This window comes from Camelus bactrianus, chromosome 6 (genome assembly GCF_048773025.1).
Source record: "Camelus bactrianus isolate YW-2024 breed Bactrian camel chromosome 6, ASM4877302v1, whole genome shotgun sequence".
Lineage (NCBI taxonomy): Eukaryota > Metazoa > Chordata > Mammalia > Artiodactyla > Camelidae > Camelus > Camelus bactrianus.
Window position 1 is genome coordinate 3,577,780 of NC_133544.1, and position 15,146 is coordinate 3,592,925.

Genomic DNA, 15,146 nt, shown 5'->3' on the forward strand with positions numbered 1-15,146 from the left:
GACTGGGACCTACACTGTCAGGTCTCCTTGGTCTCAGGCCTTCAGGCTTGGACTTAAACTTACGTCAATGGCACCTGGGTCTCTGGCTTGCCCACTGCAAGTCTTGGATTTCTTAGGCTCCATAAATCACATGAGCCAATTCCTGATAGTCAGTGTCTCTCTGTCCCTTTGGTTGTGTGTCTCTGGAGAACCCAGACTAACACAGAATTCAAAATGTTAATTTTTCTTTCCTTATAATGACATTAAATGACAAGTAAACACTACAAGTTGAGGTACCAGGGAAGAAAGGAAAAAGTGTTCTATTTGGTACAATTCCTGGCACTTTGTCCCCTGCTTTTTGAACAAGGGACTCTGCACTGTCATCTTGCCCTGGGCCTGCAAATTGTGCAGGTGGTCAAGCTGCTGTTCCTGTCTTTGTTGGCTCTGGGTTGCCAGGTGCAGTCTCCAGAGAGTTTGGACCTCTGTCCAACAACAGAGGCCCAGCAGCTCCTGGAAGATGGAACTCAAGACCTCAGAGACTATGGCTTCATCCTTCCCACCTCTGGTCCTTTGAGCTCTGAGGCTGCCCCTCCCTGGACCTGAGAGACTGCATGATTGTCACCCCTCCTCCCACTCCCTGAGGATTGTCAGACTTTGAGAAACAAGCAACCCAGGATGTCCAGTTAAATTTGAATTTTGGATGAACAATGAATACGTTTTTTTAAGTTGAAGTATATCCAGGCCATATTTGGGACATACTTATACTGAGAAACGATTTGTGGTTTACCTGAAATTCACACCGAGCTGGCTTGTGTATTTTATTCAGTAACCCTATCCCCTTTCTGCCTTTCAAATGTCTCGTCTCTTGGCACCACCCCCACTCCCCCAACGCCCCCACCTCCCACCCCCGGTTCCTGTCCAGAGCTCCCACTCTCCAGCCAGAACCTCCCTCTGCTCTGACCTCCCTGCCTCTAGCTTTCCACTTGCCACTACCACTGCTTTTTTTTTTTTTTTTTGCTGTTTTTCATTTTATTTTTCTGTCATAAGAGCAATACACGTTCACTACAGAAAAATCACAGGCTACAGACAAGCAACAAGAAGAAAGTAAGAAAACACTCAGAGTCCCGCCCACACAGAGACAGCTACTGTGAATTCCTCGGGGAGATTTTTCCAGAGCTGCATGTGTGTGTTTCTCAGCAAATATTAAAAAAGAGCAGATGCACCCAGCGCCCGGCTCAGACACAGCGTCCTACCAGCTCATGGTCGTGTAACTCCAGAGGAGGGGGACCTGTGTCAGGGAGACTCCGGGTCCCTGATCCCTTTAGCTGCCGTGGGAGGGACGCTGTGTAGCTGGATGTTAAACCCCAGGTCCTCGGGGCAGTGAGGCCTGTGGTCAAGGCTGCTTTCTGCTCATGACCTTGTACATCCGTCTGTAGGGCTGTTGTCACAAAGCAGCCCAGCCAGGCAGCTTCAGCAACGGGATTTATTCTCATGGTTCTGGAGGCAAAGACTCGGTCGAGGTATTGGCACAGCTGGTTTCCCTGAGGCCTCTCCCCAGACTTCCCGATGGCTGTCTCCACCCTGTGTCCTCACATGCTTTCCCTCTGCGTCTGTGCCCTCATCTCTTCCTTCAAGGGCACCAGTCACATCGGATGAGAGCCCATCCCAATGACCTCAGACTGACTGATCTCCTCTTTAAAGACCCGGTCTCCAAATAAGGCCACATTCTGAGGGACTAGGGGTTAGGATGTCAGCATATGAATTTCGGAGCCCGGAACACCTTGCCCAGCTTCCTCAACCACACCAAGTCTCAGTTTCTTCATCAATGAAGTGGGGCCAATGCTCGTACTCATCTAAGAGAGATGTTATGATGACCAAATCAAATCATTCTGACAAAGCACTTTGCCCAGTGCCAGTCCACTAGGGCAAACACTCAGATTCCCTACTACTCCACGTGCGAGCAATCCCACCCGCTGTTGGGAAGGTTACTTGTCTGCAGATGGGTGTCTGGATAATGTAAATATGAAGCCACCAGCCTCTTGATACCTGCCTGGCCTTTTGCCCAATAGTTTGCTTATTTCCTTCAGGTAAATTCCTAGAGGACCGTTGCTGGGTCGGAGGTGAAGACGCCAGTCTACCTCCCAAACCTGCGCCTGTTCTCCTGTCAGTGATGGGTGGATGCATGTGTCCACCCATCCCCATCCCCAGGCATCTGACGCTCCTTCCCCTCTCCCTCCGAGGTGCCCACTTTCCTGTCTGAGTCTCCTATCCCTGAGGCTCGGTGGAGACCCAAGGCTGGTACCCAAGGCTCCCAAGCTGGCCCAGTGCTCTCTGCCTCTTCTCCTCCTCCACCTTGTCACCCTCCTGCTCTGTAGCCATACCAGAGGCTTCTTGTTTTCTGAACACAACTTGCATGCTCGGGGCTCTCCGGCTTTGCACAGGCAGTACCCTCGGCCAAGGATGCCCTTCCTTCCCTGTCTTCCTGGAGGAGGCACTTGTGCCTTCAAGAGGTAGATATGACCTTCTCTGTGAACCCTTGCAGTGCCTGTCTCTGATTAAGGCTAACCCCTGTGCTAAGAGGACCTGAACCTTCAAGATACTAAGATGATGGATGAAGGTGATAAGAAGAATGTCTGTCTCATCCCCTCCTCCCCATGCTCTGAGAGCTCCTTGAAGGCAGAGATGAGTTCCCACTGGGGGCGGGGGTGGTCAGACATCCGGACGGTGATGCCTGCAACAAGTTATCCTGCAGGTGCGGACCTGCTCAGACTAGATGTGTGGATGGGTAGAGGGTGCTGGGAAAGGAAATGGCATGAAAAGCACGTAGGGGTGGGTGGGGAGATCAATCACCAAACACTCTGCAGGGTGATTGATGCTGATGATGGAATGACAGAAACCAGATCTGGGAATGTGCCCAGATTGGGTTGTCAATGGGCAGAGGAGAGTGTGGAAGGAAACACATGGAACAGTTCACAGGGGCTGTCTGGGGACACTCAGTGGTGGCTTTCAAACATTTCCAAACCTTTTTGATCCCTCAGGAGAGATTCATTTCACATCCACCACTTGGCGTGTGCATGTGCGTGCACACACACACACACGCACAATTAAAACAAAGGTTTCAGGAACTATAGTCACCCTCGCTGAAATGTATGTTGGTATTTTTTTTTGTATTTTTTCCATTTCCATTCTTCAAAATGCTTGACTTGATCTGATAAGTTGATTTCATGACCCACTCCTGGGATCCGACGTGCAGTTTGAAAACTGCTCTCAGAGAGCCTCGTGCTTTCTGCTCTCCATTCTTTTGTATTTAACATTTAATATTGAAAATGCATTTACGTATTATTTTCATATTTTTCAGTTAAAAATATGGAAGAGAGAGAAAGAGCACTGGGAAAATACAAAACAATAAAATCAAATGAATTTTCTGGAAGGCAGTTCAGCAAAATGTGGCAAAATAGGCATCTGATAGACAGGGACGTGTCCTGACCGAGCAATTTCACTTTAAGATGCTAGGGGGGTAAAGGGATACAGAACCTAGATACAGGCTGCTCACCGCACAGAAAAAATAGGGTTTACACAAATGAGGCATCCCTGCACCTGGGGCGCCCACGGAGCCACCCGGGTCCTCTGTTCCAAGATGTGGCCTGGTGTCATTCAATACTTATTTATTGACATGGAAGGAGGGGTGCGCAGAAAGAGGGATGCCAGGGAGTCAAGTTAATGTCAGTCTATAACAGAATAGTCTGGCTCTCGGCCCTCGTTTCACAAGTGTGGGTGAATGGAAGAGCAAGTTAGAAAGTGCACACACCAGGAGGGCACCTTGAGTTGATTCTGTTTTCTCCTTGGGACTTTTGTGTTTTTGGAAACGAGCCTGCATTCTTTTTATAAGAAGGGGAGATTTTAAAGGAAAAGGGAGAAAAGAAAGGTAAGAAAGGAAGAAGAAAAGGGGAGAAAAGGAAGCGAGGGAAGGAGATGGAAAGACGAAGGGGAGCAAGGGAGATTGGGAGGCCAGGGAAGAGAAGGAAGAGAGTCAGGGGAGGTGGCGGATGCCAGAGCTCTCCTGGGGCCGCCAGCGCGCAGGGCGGCCTGTGCTGCGGCGGGCGCCGCGGGTCCCAGCGCCGAGCGCTCAGAGTTGCGGTCCGGGAAGCCGGAGGAGACCCGGGGGCGCAGGCTCCGAGGGGAGGGCAGGCGCCCCAAGCGGCGGGGCAGCACCGGGAGCGGTCGGAGCACGCAGTGGGGCCCCCCGCGGCGGCGCCCCGCTGTCCCGGGCCTCCCTCCGCTACCTCGCCGCCGCCGGAGCTCAGCGCGGGTGCTGCCGGCGCCCGGCCGCGTCCCGCTGTTTGCTCCGTGTTCTTCTTAGGGGTTTCGGGGTGAGCAGCAGCAGGGCGCGGGAGGAGGGGGGATGGGAGGAGATGCAGAAATACCATCTGTGCCAATTTTTTCTTAAAAGTTTTTTTTTTTCAATTTAAATACTTTTAAAGCAAAGCAAAGCAAACCAAAAAAAAAAAAAAAAAAAAAAAAAAAAGAATCCCCAGATCAGGGTGTCAGTTCCAAAAAGTTTCACGGAGGAGCGGCGTGGGGGCTGGGCGCGGGATCGGAGGAGGCGTTGGTGGAGCAGGGGCCTCTCTCCTCCACCCAGACTGTTGCGCCCTCACCCCCCCTGCAGACCCCCTCTCAAGTGCACGCGCGCTCACACCCAGGCGCTCATCGACACTGCCCCCACCCCCCGCCCCATCCCGGGACCCGGACGGTCCTGGGTTTCCGGGCCGGGGAAGTTAGGCTGCCCTGCCCTCCTGACTCCTGATGCACGGACTCCCGCCTCAGCGCTCCTTCCTCCGTCTCCCTCGCCTCTGCCCTCCACACCTTTATGGTCAAGGTATCATTAGCAGAGGGAGGTGGGGGCCGCGCTAATCTCTTGCTCTCAGCGATGTCTTCACCTAGGCAGCAGAAGGATGAGAGAGCGAGAGTGGGCGTTGCGAGGGAGCGCCTGGCCTTGACTGCCGGCGGGGATGTGTGCCAAACGCCACGACCCTCTCCTCTCCCAGCCCCGGTGCAGGCAACCGCCATCACTCTCTAGTCTCTCCGCTCAGCCACCTCGCTCTCCTTCTCTGCTTCCCAGCCCCGAGTGTGTTGGGGGGTGGTGATGGGGTTTGGCTCTAACTTGGGGGAAGCGGAGGAAGGGCAAGAGGAAGGGGGTGTCCTGGGCGGGGGGCGCACTCCGCGCCACCCCCGCCTGGCAGTGGGAGCTGCCGCTGGGGTGTTGGCGCTGCAGGCCGACTCTCCCCACCCCCCGCCCCTCCTTCTGCCACCTTGCGCTTTTCTAGTAGCGCCTCCCAGGGACCCCACTAGCCAGGCGGGGATTGGGGCGGGGGAGACGTTTTCGCAGGTTCAGGGAGGGGGCGAGGGAGGAGCAAGGAGCTGAAAGTGGGTTAGGGAGAAGCACGGTGTGCAGAGACGCCCGCGATGGGCGGGAGCCCAGCCTACCTGGTCCAAAGCTCCCCGGCCCTCCCTCAGGCCGCCCCCTCCCCCACACCGAGAGTCTCTGGGAGAAGTTAGATGGGTGGCTGCAGGGGCAGCTGTAACTGGGTGCGTGCGTGCGTGTGCGCGCGCGCCGCGCCAAGTGCGGGCCCGGTTGCCTCTCCCGCTCGACTTCTTCGCTTTTCTCGCGACCCCACGTTCCCCACCCCGGGTGTGTGCGCGCCTGTGTGCATCCCGGGCACCGCCACAGAGCCCTTTCCCCCTTCCTTCCCCTCCCGCGCCGCAGCTAACGTAGGTTCCTTCTCTCCACCCTTCCCCCCAGGGTCACTATGGGGACGCGAGGGAGAGAATTGTGTTTAATTCCTGCCGCTATTCAGAGAGAAGAAAAAATAAAGGGACCAAAGGCAACCCGAAAGCAATTTACTTCAAGCCTTTATTATTGTAGTGTGAAAGAAGTTTATATACAGGGCATATTTCCAGCAAAACACTCACTAAATGGCCTTCGAATCAGGGGCCCCCCACCTTCCTGATCTGCAGTTGGCAGCTCTGCCTAGGAGACCCCTCACTCGGGGTTCTCAGGCTCTCCCCGTCTCTCTTCCCCGGGCTCCACCACCCAAACCCCGTGTCTCAGGAGCCCCAGCCCCTTCCTTCTCCCTGGGGCGCTGCGAACCTCGCCAGTGTCTCCCAAAGCGTCTTCCTCTGTCCAGAAGCAGTCCCCCAGCCTCCCTCTCCCACTCCGCTGACATGGTTTCCTCAGGGAAACCCAGAGCACTTTCCCCTCTCGTTTTAGGCGCTGCTTCGAGCTTCCTGCAATTCAGAACCAGCTCGTGGTCAAGACCAGTTAGAGACAGCTCGTCATCAGCAGTGGGGCCCGTGAGCACCCCAAATGAGGGGGAAAATAACCCTGCCCACCCTTTCCCACCCCAAGTCTCTTCCCCCAACACAGAGACAAGAAGTAGATACAAAAGCAGCAGGGCATCCCCTCCCGTCGCGCGGCAAGCTTGGGTGCCAGGCAACTGGGGCGAGCGCACGCGCCACTGGAACCCAGCTGCGCTCAGGGCGCACAGGCGCGACCAAAGTCTCTTTGCGCTGGGCCAACGCGCCTGGCTAAAGACACGCTGGCTCTTGTATTCTGGGGAGGGCATATGAGAGCGCGTGGCAGGGGTCTCTGTGAGGACAAGTCCAAGGGCACACAGGAAGAGGTGGCACTGCCTTCACACTCAGAAGGGGATTTAGAGTGAGCCAGGCAAGTACAGGCAAGAGACAGTCACAGAAGCAGAGTCCAGGGAGGCAGGGGAGAGTCTTCAGGTGGCTTGGCTGAGGGGACAGACACAGCCTGCGATCCATGGCTCAGCATAGCCAATCCTGACTTCCTTTGGGGCGTTTGCACGTGGACTTCGAAGGCTCGAAGGCATGGCCTGCCAAGTTCAGTCAGTTGTCCATTGGCTGTTTACACTCGACGGGTCTGAGCCCCGTGCAATTGCTCATCATAGCGCTCCAGCCAGGTGCGCAGCTCGGAGACCTGGTAGCCATCAGGGCCACGGCCGCCCTGATACATAATGGTGCCACTCTGGATGACATAGAGGCGCTCGAAGTAGGCACCATAGGCTGAGCTGCTGGAGTTGGCCATGGTGTCAAGGACGAGAGAGCACTCGGGCGCACCTTGCTGCAGTACCCGAGCTGCGCTGACCCTGTCCTCCAGGCTTCGGTGCTGCGGGATGCTGTAGGGGGAGTCTGTGGTGACCCAGCCGTCGGAGGGGTGTGCTTCCTCAATGTAGATGATGAGGAAGTCGACGTCGCGCTGGTACTTGGTGACCAAGCGCTGGAAGGCGCTCATGCGCGCCATGAACGGTGGTCAGGTGCAGCTGCCGAAATTGAGCACCAGCGGGCGGTTCCCTCGTGCGTAATCGAGGATGTGCTGGTTTTGGAAGCCGTCGGGCAAGACTACCTCGGAGTTGGGCGCCGGACCTCCCTCGTGTGCCTGCTTGAAGAAATCCAACTTCTGGCCGTGCCACACCGCCCTCAGCGACGCCAGGGTGCACAGGCGGTTGTCGTCGGACACGCAGATGGGCGGGTCGTCGGGGGGCATCTCCTCGCCATCACTGTTGAGCTCCACTTCAGTTTCGGGCTGACCCCGACGTCGGCGGCCCAGCAAATGCTTGCGGATGCACAGGAAGTCGAGGAGCCAGAGCATGAAGGCCGTGCCTAGGAAGCGCGGGAAGAGCACGAGGCACGAGGCGGTCTGGGCGCAGAGTCTCAGAGAGTGAAGCAGCAGGGAGCGGAGCATGGTGGCAGCGCCCCCCAAAGCCCCCTGGGACCCTCTACCTTCTCCCGCCACCGACGGCGGGGCGGCCTGGCGAGGCATCTGGGTTTCGGCTGTGCGGGGAGCTCAATTTATAGCCGAGGCTTCAATTGGCGGGAGACTCCACCTCCGGCCCGGGCCCGCCCCCTTGCAACTTGAGCCCGGAGGAATCACCCCGGGGCGCGGCCAATGCTTTAGAAATCGTGGGTCGAGGGCGTGCGCCGGCGGCCGGAGGGCGGAGCGGCCGGGCCGGAGGCCGGCGGGGGCGGGGCCGGGCCCAGAAGCACGCTCCCCGGGGCGGGAGACCCGGACCTCAGCGGTCGCCCCGGACAGGCCGCGGGAGCAGGGACCCAGGCGTCTGCGGTGGAGGTCCTCCAGCTAGCGCGAGCGCCGCGCCGCCCCCATCCCAGCGGCCTGGCCCCGGCCCGCGCCCCTTTTGCCGCGCACCTGAGCGGAGCTCCCCGGCGGCCGCCGCGCCGCGCCGGAGCTCCGGTTCGCTTCCCGCGCGCCGCCGCCAACGCCGCCCCCGCCGCTGCTGCTCGTGCGGGGCCGCTGCCCAGGTGCCGCCGGAGCCCGTGTCCGCGGCCGCCGCTTCGCCAGCCCCGGCTCCCGCCCCGCCGAGGACGCGGGCCGGTGAGGAGGCAACTTTGGGCCCCCACCGCCTTCCGCGTTCGCCCGCGGGCGCTGCTCGCCTCCCGGAGCCCGCCCGCCCGCCCGCCCGCTCGCTTGCCTCCCGCGCGCGCTCACACTCGCGCCTCGCACACGGCCGCCCCCCGCACCGCCCCGCCACGCACACCGCGCTCCGCGCCCCCCGCCGCTGCCCGAGGCCGCCGCGCGCCGCTCCGGCCGCGCCCGCCGCGCCCGCCCCGTCCCATCTCGTCCCGGCTCGGCGCCGCAGTTCTCAGGTCAGCGGCCTCCGGGGCGCAGCGGGGAGGCGCGGGGGGCAGGGCCCGCGGGCCGGTGAGCGCTCAGCGCCGGGGCCGGGGAGGGCCGGGGAAAGCAGCGCCGTCCCTGCGCCCCAGCCGACCCGGGAGCGCTTCGGGCGCGGGGCGCCGCGGGCGCGGGGCGCGGGGCGGCGGCGGCCCCGGGCGGCTCTCCCACTAGGGGTAGCTGTTGCCTGAACGCCGGAGCGCTCCCCTCCCGCCGCTCGCCGCGCCCGGCGCAGCCCCGGCTGCCGGGCGCACCCGTCCCGTGCGTCCCCGGACGTTGCTCTCTGCCCCGGGAACGTCGAGACTGGAGCGACCGAGCCGAGCCACCTTCGCCGACCCGGAGCGCTGCGGCTCGACTCACCGCGGAGGCACCAGGACGCGTGAAGTGCGTACTCTTTACGGGGAATGTGTGCGGAGGCTGTTAGGGGTGCGGGGCAACTCCCCAACTCCGTGGGGCCCTGGTCGGCCCTGCTCCCGCGTCCGAGATCTTCGGATCACTCGTTGCGCGCTGTGCGGGGCAGGCGACTTGGGGCGGCGGGGCGGGGAGTACCTTGACCTGGGGTCCCCGAAGCCGGGAGCCAGTCCCGCCTAGTCTGGGCCTGCCTTGCCCCCCCCCGCCCCGGGCAAGGCCTGGACCCGGTCGCAGCGATTTGTACCCCTGGGGAGTCAAGCCGCCCGGGTCGCCCTCGCGGTCTCAGGGACTTGTCTGGAGCGGCAGTGGCTGAGTCCGGGTCCGGCGCCACCGCCGCCTGCGTCCCGAGCGCCACCCGCCCGGGGTACCAGCCGCCTAACTTCTTCCCGGGACAGAGACAGCGCTCGCGTCCCGGGAGAAGGTGGGAGCTCACTGGGCCAGATTCGGCGAGGGCGCCGCTCTCAGCGCGGCAGTGGCAGCGAGGGAACTGGTGCAGAGAACTCAACCGCAGGGCAGGGAGCCCCCACTCAGGACCCAGCGGGCCCCAGCGGACGCGGGGGGAAGATGCCCGCCTTGGGCAGAGGTCCTCTCTTGTTTTCGCGGCTCTGGCGGGACCGTCTGCTCCGCGAGCTCCCACTTTGGGACCGTGGCTCCAGCATTTCGAGACCCCCAGTGGAAGGCCAGGGGCGTGAAGGCAGGCCCTTTGCTCTTTCTCCCAGCCAGGCGATTGCTCTGCTGCCTGGAGCAGTGGTGTTGGGGGCTGCACAGCCCAGGAAATTGCAACCCAGAGGAAAGGCCGCCTCGTTCCCACTCTTCTCAGCGGCCCCACACTGCTCCTTGCCGCTGATGGGTAGGGGTCTTGGGCAGGGGTAGAGAATTCTCCCTGAGATGAACCTGTCTTGGGGGGGGGTGTCCCTTGCCTGCTCCCCACCTCCCCAGGTTACCTCTGAGTTAGCAAACCATTTCTGTGCCTTCTCTCTCTCTCTCTCTCTCTCTCTCTCTCTCTTTTGTCGGAGGAGGGTGAGTGAGGAGAGAAGCCTTCTACCTGACTGGTCTCTGAGAGGCCTTTTGGGGCCTGACATTGCCCCTTCCTTTGCAGGGGCCAGGGGAGCCCTAACTTTTGTTGGATAAACTCTCAAGCCCTGATTCCTTGATTTCTGGGTCAGGGGGAGGTGCCAGTCACAGACCTGTGCCCTGCGCCCACCCACACAGGAGCTGGGACAAGGCCATGGTGCAGTCCGCCCTCCCCCCACCCATATTTAGTTGCAGAAAATGAATGCGGCACCTTGGGCTGGGAGAGCCTGGGATGTGGTGGTGCTGCTGGTGGTGGTGGTGGTGGTGTGTGGAGCTGGAGTGTGTGGAAGTTGTCTGGGGCAGAGGTAAGGCTGGTTCTTCTGGCCCCTCTGTGGGCAGCCAGCCGGACCTCTGACCCACGCTCCCTCTGGCCCAGAGAGGCTCAGGAGAGCAGTGCCTGTGCTTAGGGCTGTCAGCTGCCCTGGTGGATCTGCTCCTGTTCCTCGGGCTGACAGACACTTGGGGATTCCAGAACGTCGGACAAGATGCTCAGGACCATCTGGCTCCCACAGGCCCCTGTACGGGTGAGGACAGACCCACGGCCCAGGTGGCAGTGTCCTGTGAGGCTCAGACCCCGGCGGGGTTCATCTCACTCCAGTGCTTGGTGCTTCCACCCTACTCCTCCCTCCCTCTCTCCTCCCTCTCCTGAACCTCTTTCCTCTCAAGCAACCCCTGTCCCCTCTCCCCAGGGCAGAACCCCAGTCTACCTTACACCTGACCCTTCCTACCATCTGCCCTTCTTGTCCTGACCTGTCCTTGCTCAAGGCCAATACCCACCTGGGGGACCTTGCCCAGAAGCCGGGCCCCAGTGGGCCTGATAGGCTGGGCCCTGGGGGACCAGTGCAGGAGCTGGGGCTGTGTCCATGCCACTGGGCTGGACTGGGCCAGCCTCCTTCCTGCCTGCCCTCCCGCAGCTCCAGCAGGGGGCGGGCAGGGGAAAGCAAGGGAAGGACAAGTTGAACTGCATCCTTTTGGTGTCCAGGAGCATCTTGGGAAGAGGCTGGGGGCAGGGGCAGGCAGCTTGGGCCCTGGTACCGCCTGGGGAGGGTTGGGATGGCCTCCCTGCTTCGCAGACCAGACTCCTGGGGCTGTCTCCCCATGAAAGGGAGGGCTGGGCTCTGACCCCTGTGTGGGGTGTGGTGGGTGGGGGTGTGGTGGGCACAGCCTCTGTCTCCCTGCAGGTGGAGCAACTCCCAGTGCCAGGGAGGTTGACGCTGAGACTTCACCTCGGGGTGGGTCGGGTCACCCAGCAGGAGGATCCCCAAGGGCAACACCTGGCACAGAACATTGGAGAGCTGCAAGTGTGCTGGCTGTGCCCTTGCCCAGCCTCACAGTGACCTGGTTGCCTTGGCTACTGACTCTTTGTCTCCCTGCCCCTCCTTTGGCCTGTTGATGCTCTGGGAAATCCCAGGCTCTGTCCTGCCTCTGAGCTTCCACTCATGCTGTTCCCTCTGCCCTTCCCCCTCCCCCGGTAACTCTCATTTCTTCTCCTGCTCTGCCTTCACCCTCACCTGCTCCCAGCCTGCCGCACCCCACAGGGGGAGCCAAGCCTTCCCTCTGTACCCTCTTGTGCCCTCTGCCTCTGCGGGACCGTGTTTCACCACTGGTTTCTATGTTGGCTACTGGTCAGGCCCTGGTTCTCCCAGGCTGGGCCAACTGGGCTCCTCTGTAGTGACTAACCCGCACCGAGCCTCCAGGAGGAGCCCAATAAACCTTTGTGAGATGAGCAAACGCGTGCAGTGTGGACTTACTGGAAACTCATTTTGGGTGAACTTCAATGTATTTCATTCTGCCCTTTTGCACACCAGCAGGGGTGTGTCTGCAGCCAGGCCAGGTGAAGTCTTACATCCTGGGGTGGGGGGGTCCCCTTCGGGTGGAGTGTCTGATGAAGGCATCTGGCCCCTGGCCCCTGAGCCGGTCTGTTTCCCTTCCTGGGATAAGCAGGCCCTCCCCCGGGCACCCGGGCCCCTTTCCGGATGTGCTCATGCGTCTCGCTTCCTTCAAGAATGATTTCTTCTTTTCCGGCCTCCTCTCTGACACCACCTCTCTTGACTCCAACTTGATTGGACTGAACAGGTCCACGCCCTGCAGGTGGGTGGTGGCTGTGGGCTCAGTGGCCTGGCCGTAGAGGTGTCCTTAACACAGCAGGTCTCCGTCTCTCTTCACATGCTGGGCCCTGGCAGGGCCCCTTCGCTGGAGTGGATGGTGGGGCTCTGGGGTGGCTGGGCAGCCTGGGAGCCAGGCCAGGAGAGCTTGTTGGGGTCCCAGGGCCTGGATGGAGCAGGAGTATTGGCAGTATTCCAAGGTCGGAGGAGGCCTGGGGCTCTGGGCCGAGGAGAGGAGAAGGCCCAGGAGGTGACGCCCCGGCTACCTGCTGTGTGACCTGGACACGTCCCGTCCCTCTCTTGGCCTCATCTGCATTGCAAGGGGATCAGGCGGCTGCTTTCCAGTGCCTTCCCCGTGCTCTTCCTCCATAACTCCAGAAGATTCTAGGAAGTCCTCTAGGCCCTGCTCCTGGATGCTACTGTTGGGCTGGTGAGACCCCCACTTGAGGCCAGAAGGCATCTCTGGCCTCGTGTCCTCATTACCTGCTCCCAGTCCATCGTTCGCCTGCCCCATTCCTGCCACAGCTCTGGGGCCTCACATTTTGGCCTGTCTCTACTTTTCCAGCCTGGCCTGTGCTCTGACTCGTTTCTGCCCTGAGCTCAGACCCAGCTGAACACCCCCTTGTGCTTGGCCACGCCCCTGTGGAGGGCAGGCTGACACCCTGCCAGAGGCCCTGCGTGGGAGGCTGCCCAGGGGTGCCTGGGGCCTGCCTGGGGCTTGAGGGGCATCGGGATGCTGGGCCGTGTGTGCAAAGGGCAGGCCCGGCTCTGAGCCCTGCAGCTGGCTGGAGACCACCTGTGGGTCACTCTATCCTGTCCATCTCTTACTGTCTCTGGAAAAAGGTGGGGCACAACCAGCCAGCAGACAGGCACCGCCCATCACTTTGGTTCTGTGGGCCCCAGCCTCCTGACTGAGAGGTGAGCTGATATCATGATCGCTGTGTTCACCACGTTATCTGTGGCGGCAACGCGAGGTGTACTCGTGTGTGCGTGTGTGTCTATTTATATCTGGCCTTGTTCCGAAGTGCATTTCAAGCCTCTTGTAGGAAGCCGTGGAATATCAGGGGTGCCACATGTGAGAAGAAAAAATAAAAACAAGAAGAAGGACCCACTTCCCACTGGGGCCCCAGTGCAGCCCCAGAGTCCTCTACATGGATCGTGGACTGGTCGCAGATTTCGCCTTGAATATCCTGATGGTTAAACCTCATTGGCTATGATTCCCCAACAACCAGAAGATAAAAATGACTGTCCAGCTGCATAAAATGTGGGACTGTGCACATGGCCTTGCTCCATGGAATCCCAGCAATGCTGTTTCTCAGGCAAGCTAGCCTCCGTCTCTGAATCTGGGGGTCATCGCATGCAGACACCCCAGGGCCGTGTGCAAATTAAGTGAAACGAGGCTGGTGGCTGCCCGATCGGAGGAGCTCCGGGCAGAGAGAGACCCTTGCCTGGGGTGGCCAAGGGCTCAGACAGCCAGTAGAGTGTTGAGGGCAGCAGTGTGCTTGCTGATGATGTCTCAGCCCAGCCCTGGCTGTCTTGTGGTGAGAGTGCCCTCCTGACCTGGTTGTCCTTTTGGGATCTGTTCCCCTGCTCCCCTAATCCCTGGTGCATGCTAGGCTCCCAGAGGGGTCTGGGCACACAGTGAGTCAGGCACATTGTCTGCCCTCCAGGAGCCCCCCAGCCTGGCCAGGACCCTGGGAGGGTAGGCGTGCTCACAGAGAAGGCTCCTAGCAGATGAAGGCAGGGTCCGTGTGGCTCTGCTCGTCACAGCAGCCTCTGTGTGTGTCGAGCTGTGTGATCTTGGGCAAGTTACCTGAATTCTCTGTGCCTCCATCTCATCATCGGTGAAATAGGCAGAACGTTCAACCCCACCTAATGAAATAGGAATTTTATTACCCCCATTTTACAGATGAGAAAACTGAGGCTTGGAGAGTTGATTTGCCTAAGGACACATAGCTAATGTCTGACTCTAAAACTTTCACTCACTGGTTAACGGGAGATACTCAGTCGGTACTCTGGGGGAAAGGGGGCTTACCTGAGGAGGGAGGGGAAGGGGGCATGGGAAGGCCAGGAGGCGGGGATGTGGAGGCCTGGCCTCTCAACAGCATGGGAGTCCTGGAGAAGAGAAGGCCGGTTGTGTTCTTTGGGGGCACATTGCGTTGGTGGTGCCTATGGGTCTCAAGAGAAGATGTCCAGGACTGGGGGCAGAGGCGCGAGCCTCAGCACGATGGGTTTGTAAGAAAGCCTTGTTTGTTTTGGGGATTTCATGCTGTCAGGGGGAGGAAAGATGGTTGCGGACAATTGGGAGGGAAGACGGCAGGAGGGATAAACTCCCAGAGCACCTTCACCTTGGTGGAGAAACCAGCCAAGGTGGCATGGAGCAGGCTGAGAGCTGGGCGGCCGGCCCCAGGCCTGGGGCAGCCCCTGCAGCCGGCCGGCTCAGAGGCCCTGCAGCTGCAGACCAGAGCCCACCACTCTCTCGCCGTTGCTTCAGGGCGGACACTCTCTGAGGATGGCGTTTCGAGGGCCCTCAGGTGGTGGCAGGTGAGGAAGCCCACTGGCTGAGGCCACCCGTTAAGGACCAGGCCTTTCCATCTGAGGGCCTTTCCATCTTCGGAATCTCACAGATTTGATTCGAATCCTGACTCTGCCTGCTGTCGGCTGCGTGGCCTTGGGTGCATTCCTGAACCCCTCTGAACTGTGGTTGTGCCCTCTGCTCGTGGGTTTAGGGAGAGCCCGGGAGAGAGGGGATGTGGCGTGCCTGGGCCGTAGGGGCTGGAGAAACAGCAGCTGTCTATATGGGACTGTTTCTCCTTTGCCAGTGTCTGGGGGTCTGATGGGAGGGACTGGCAGCAATCCATCTCTGA

The 15,146-nt window shown here is 60.0% G+C and overlaps 1 protein-coding gene across 1 annotated transcript; it reads right to left on the minus strand.

Annotated features, from left to right (window-relative positions):
- Positions 1–5,871: 5,871 nt before the first annotated feature.
- Positions 5,872–8,723, minus strand: DIO3 (iodothyronine deiodinase 3). Its single transcript, XM_010968783.3, has one exon. It carries the CDS (start codon positions 7,820–7,822, stop codon positions 6,908–6,910), a length of 915 nt encoding a protein of 304 aa, XP_010967085.3. The 5' UTR covers positions 7,823–8,723; the 3' UTR covers positions 5,872–6,907.
- Between the last annotated feature and the right edge of the window lie 6,423 nt (positions 8,724–15,146).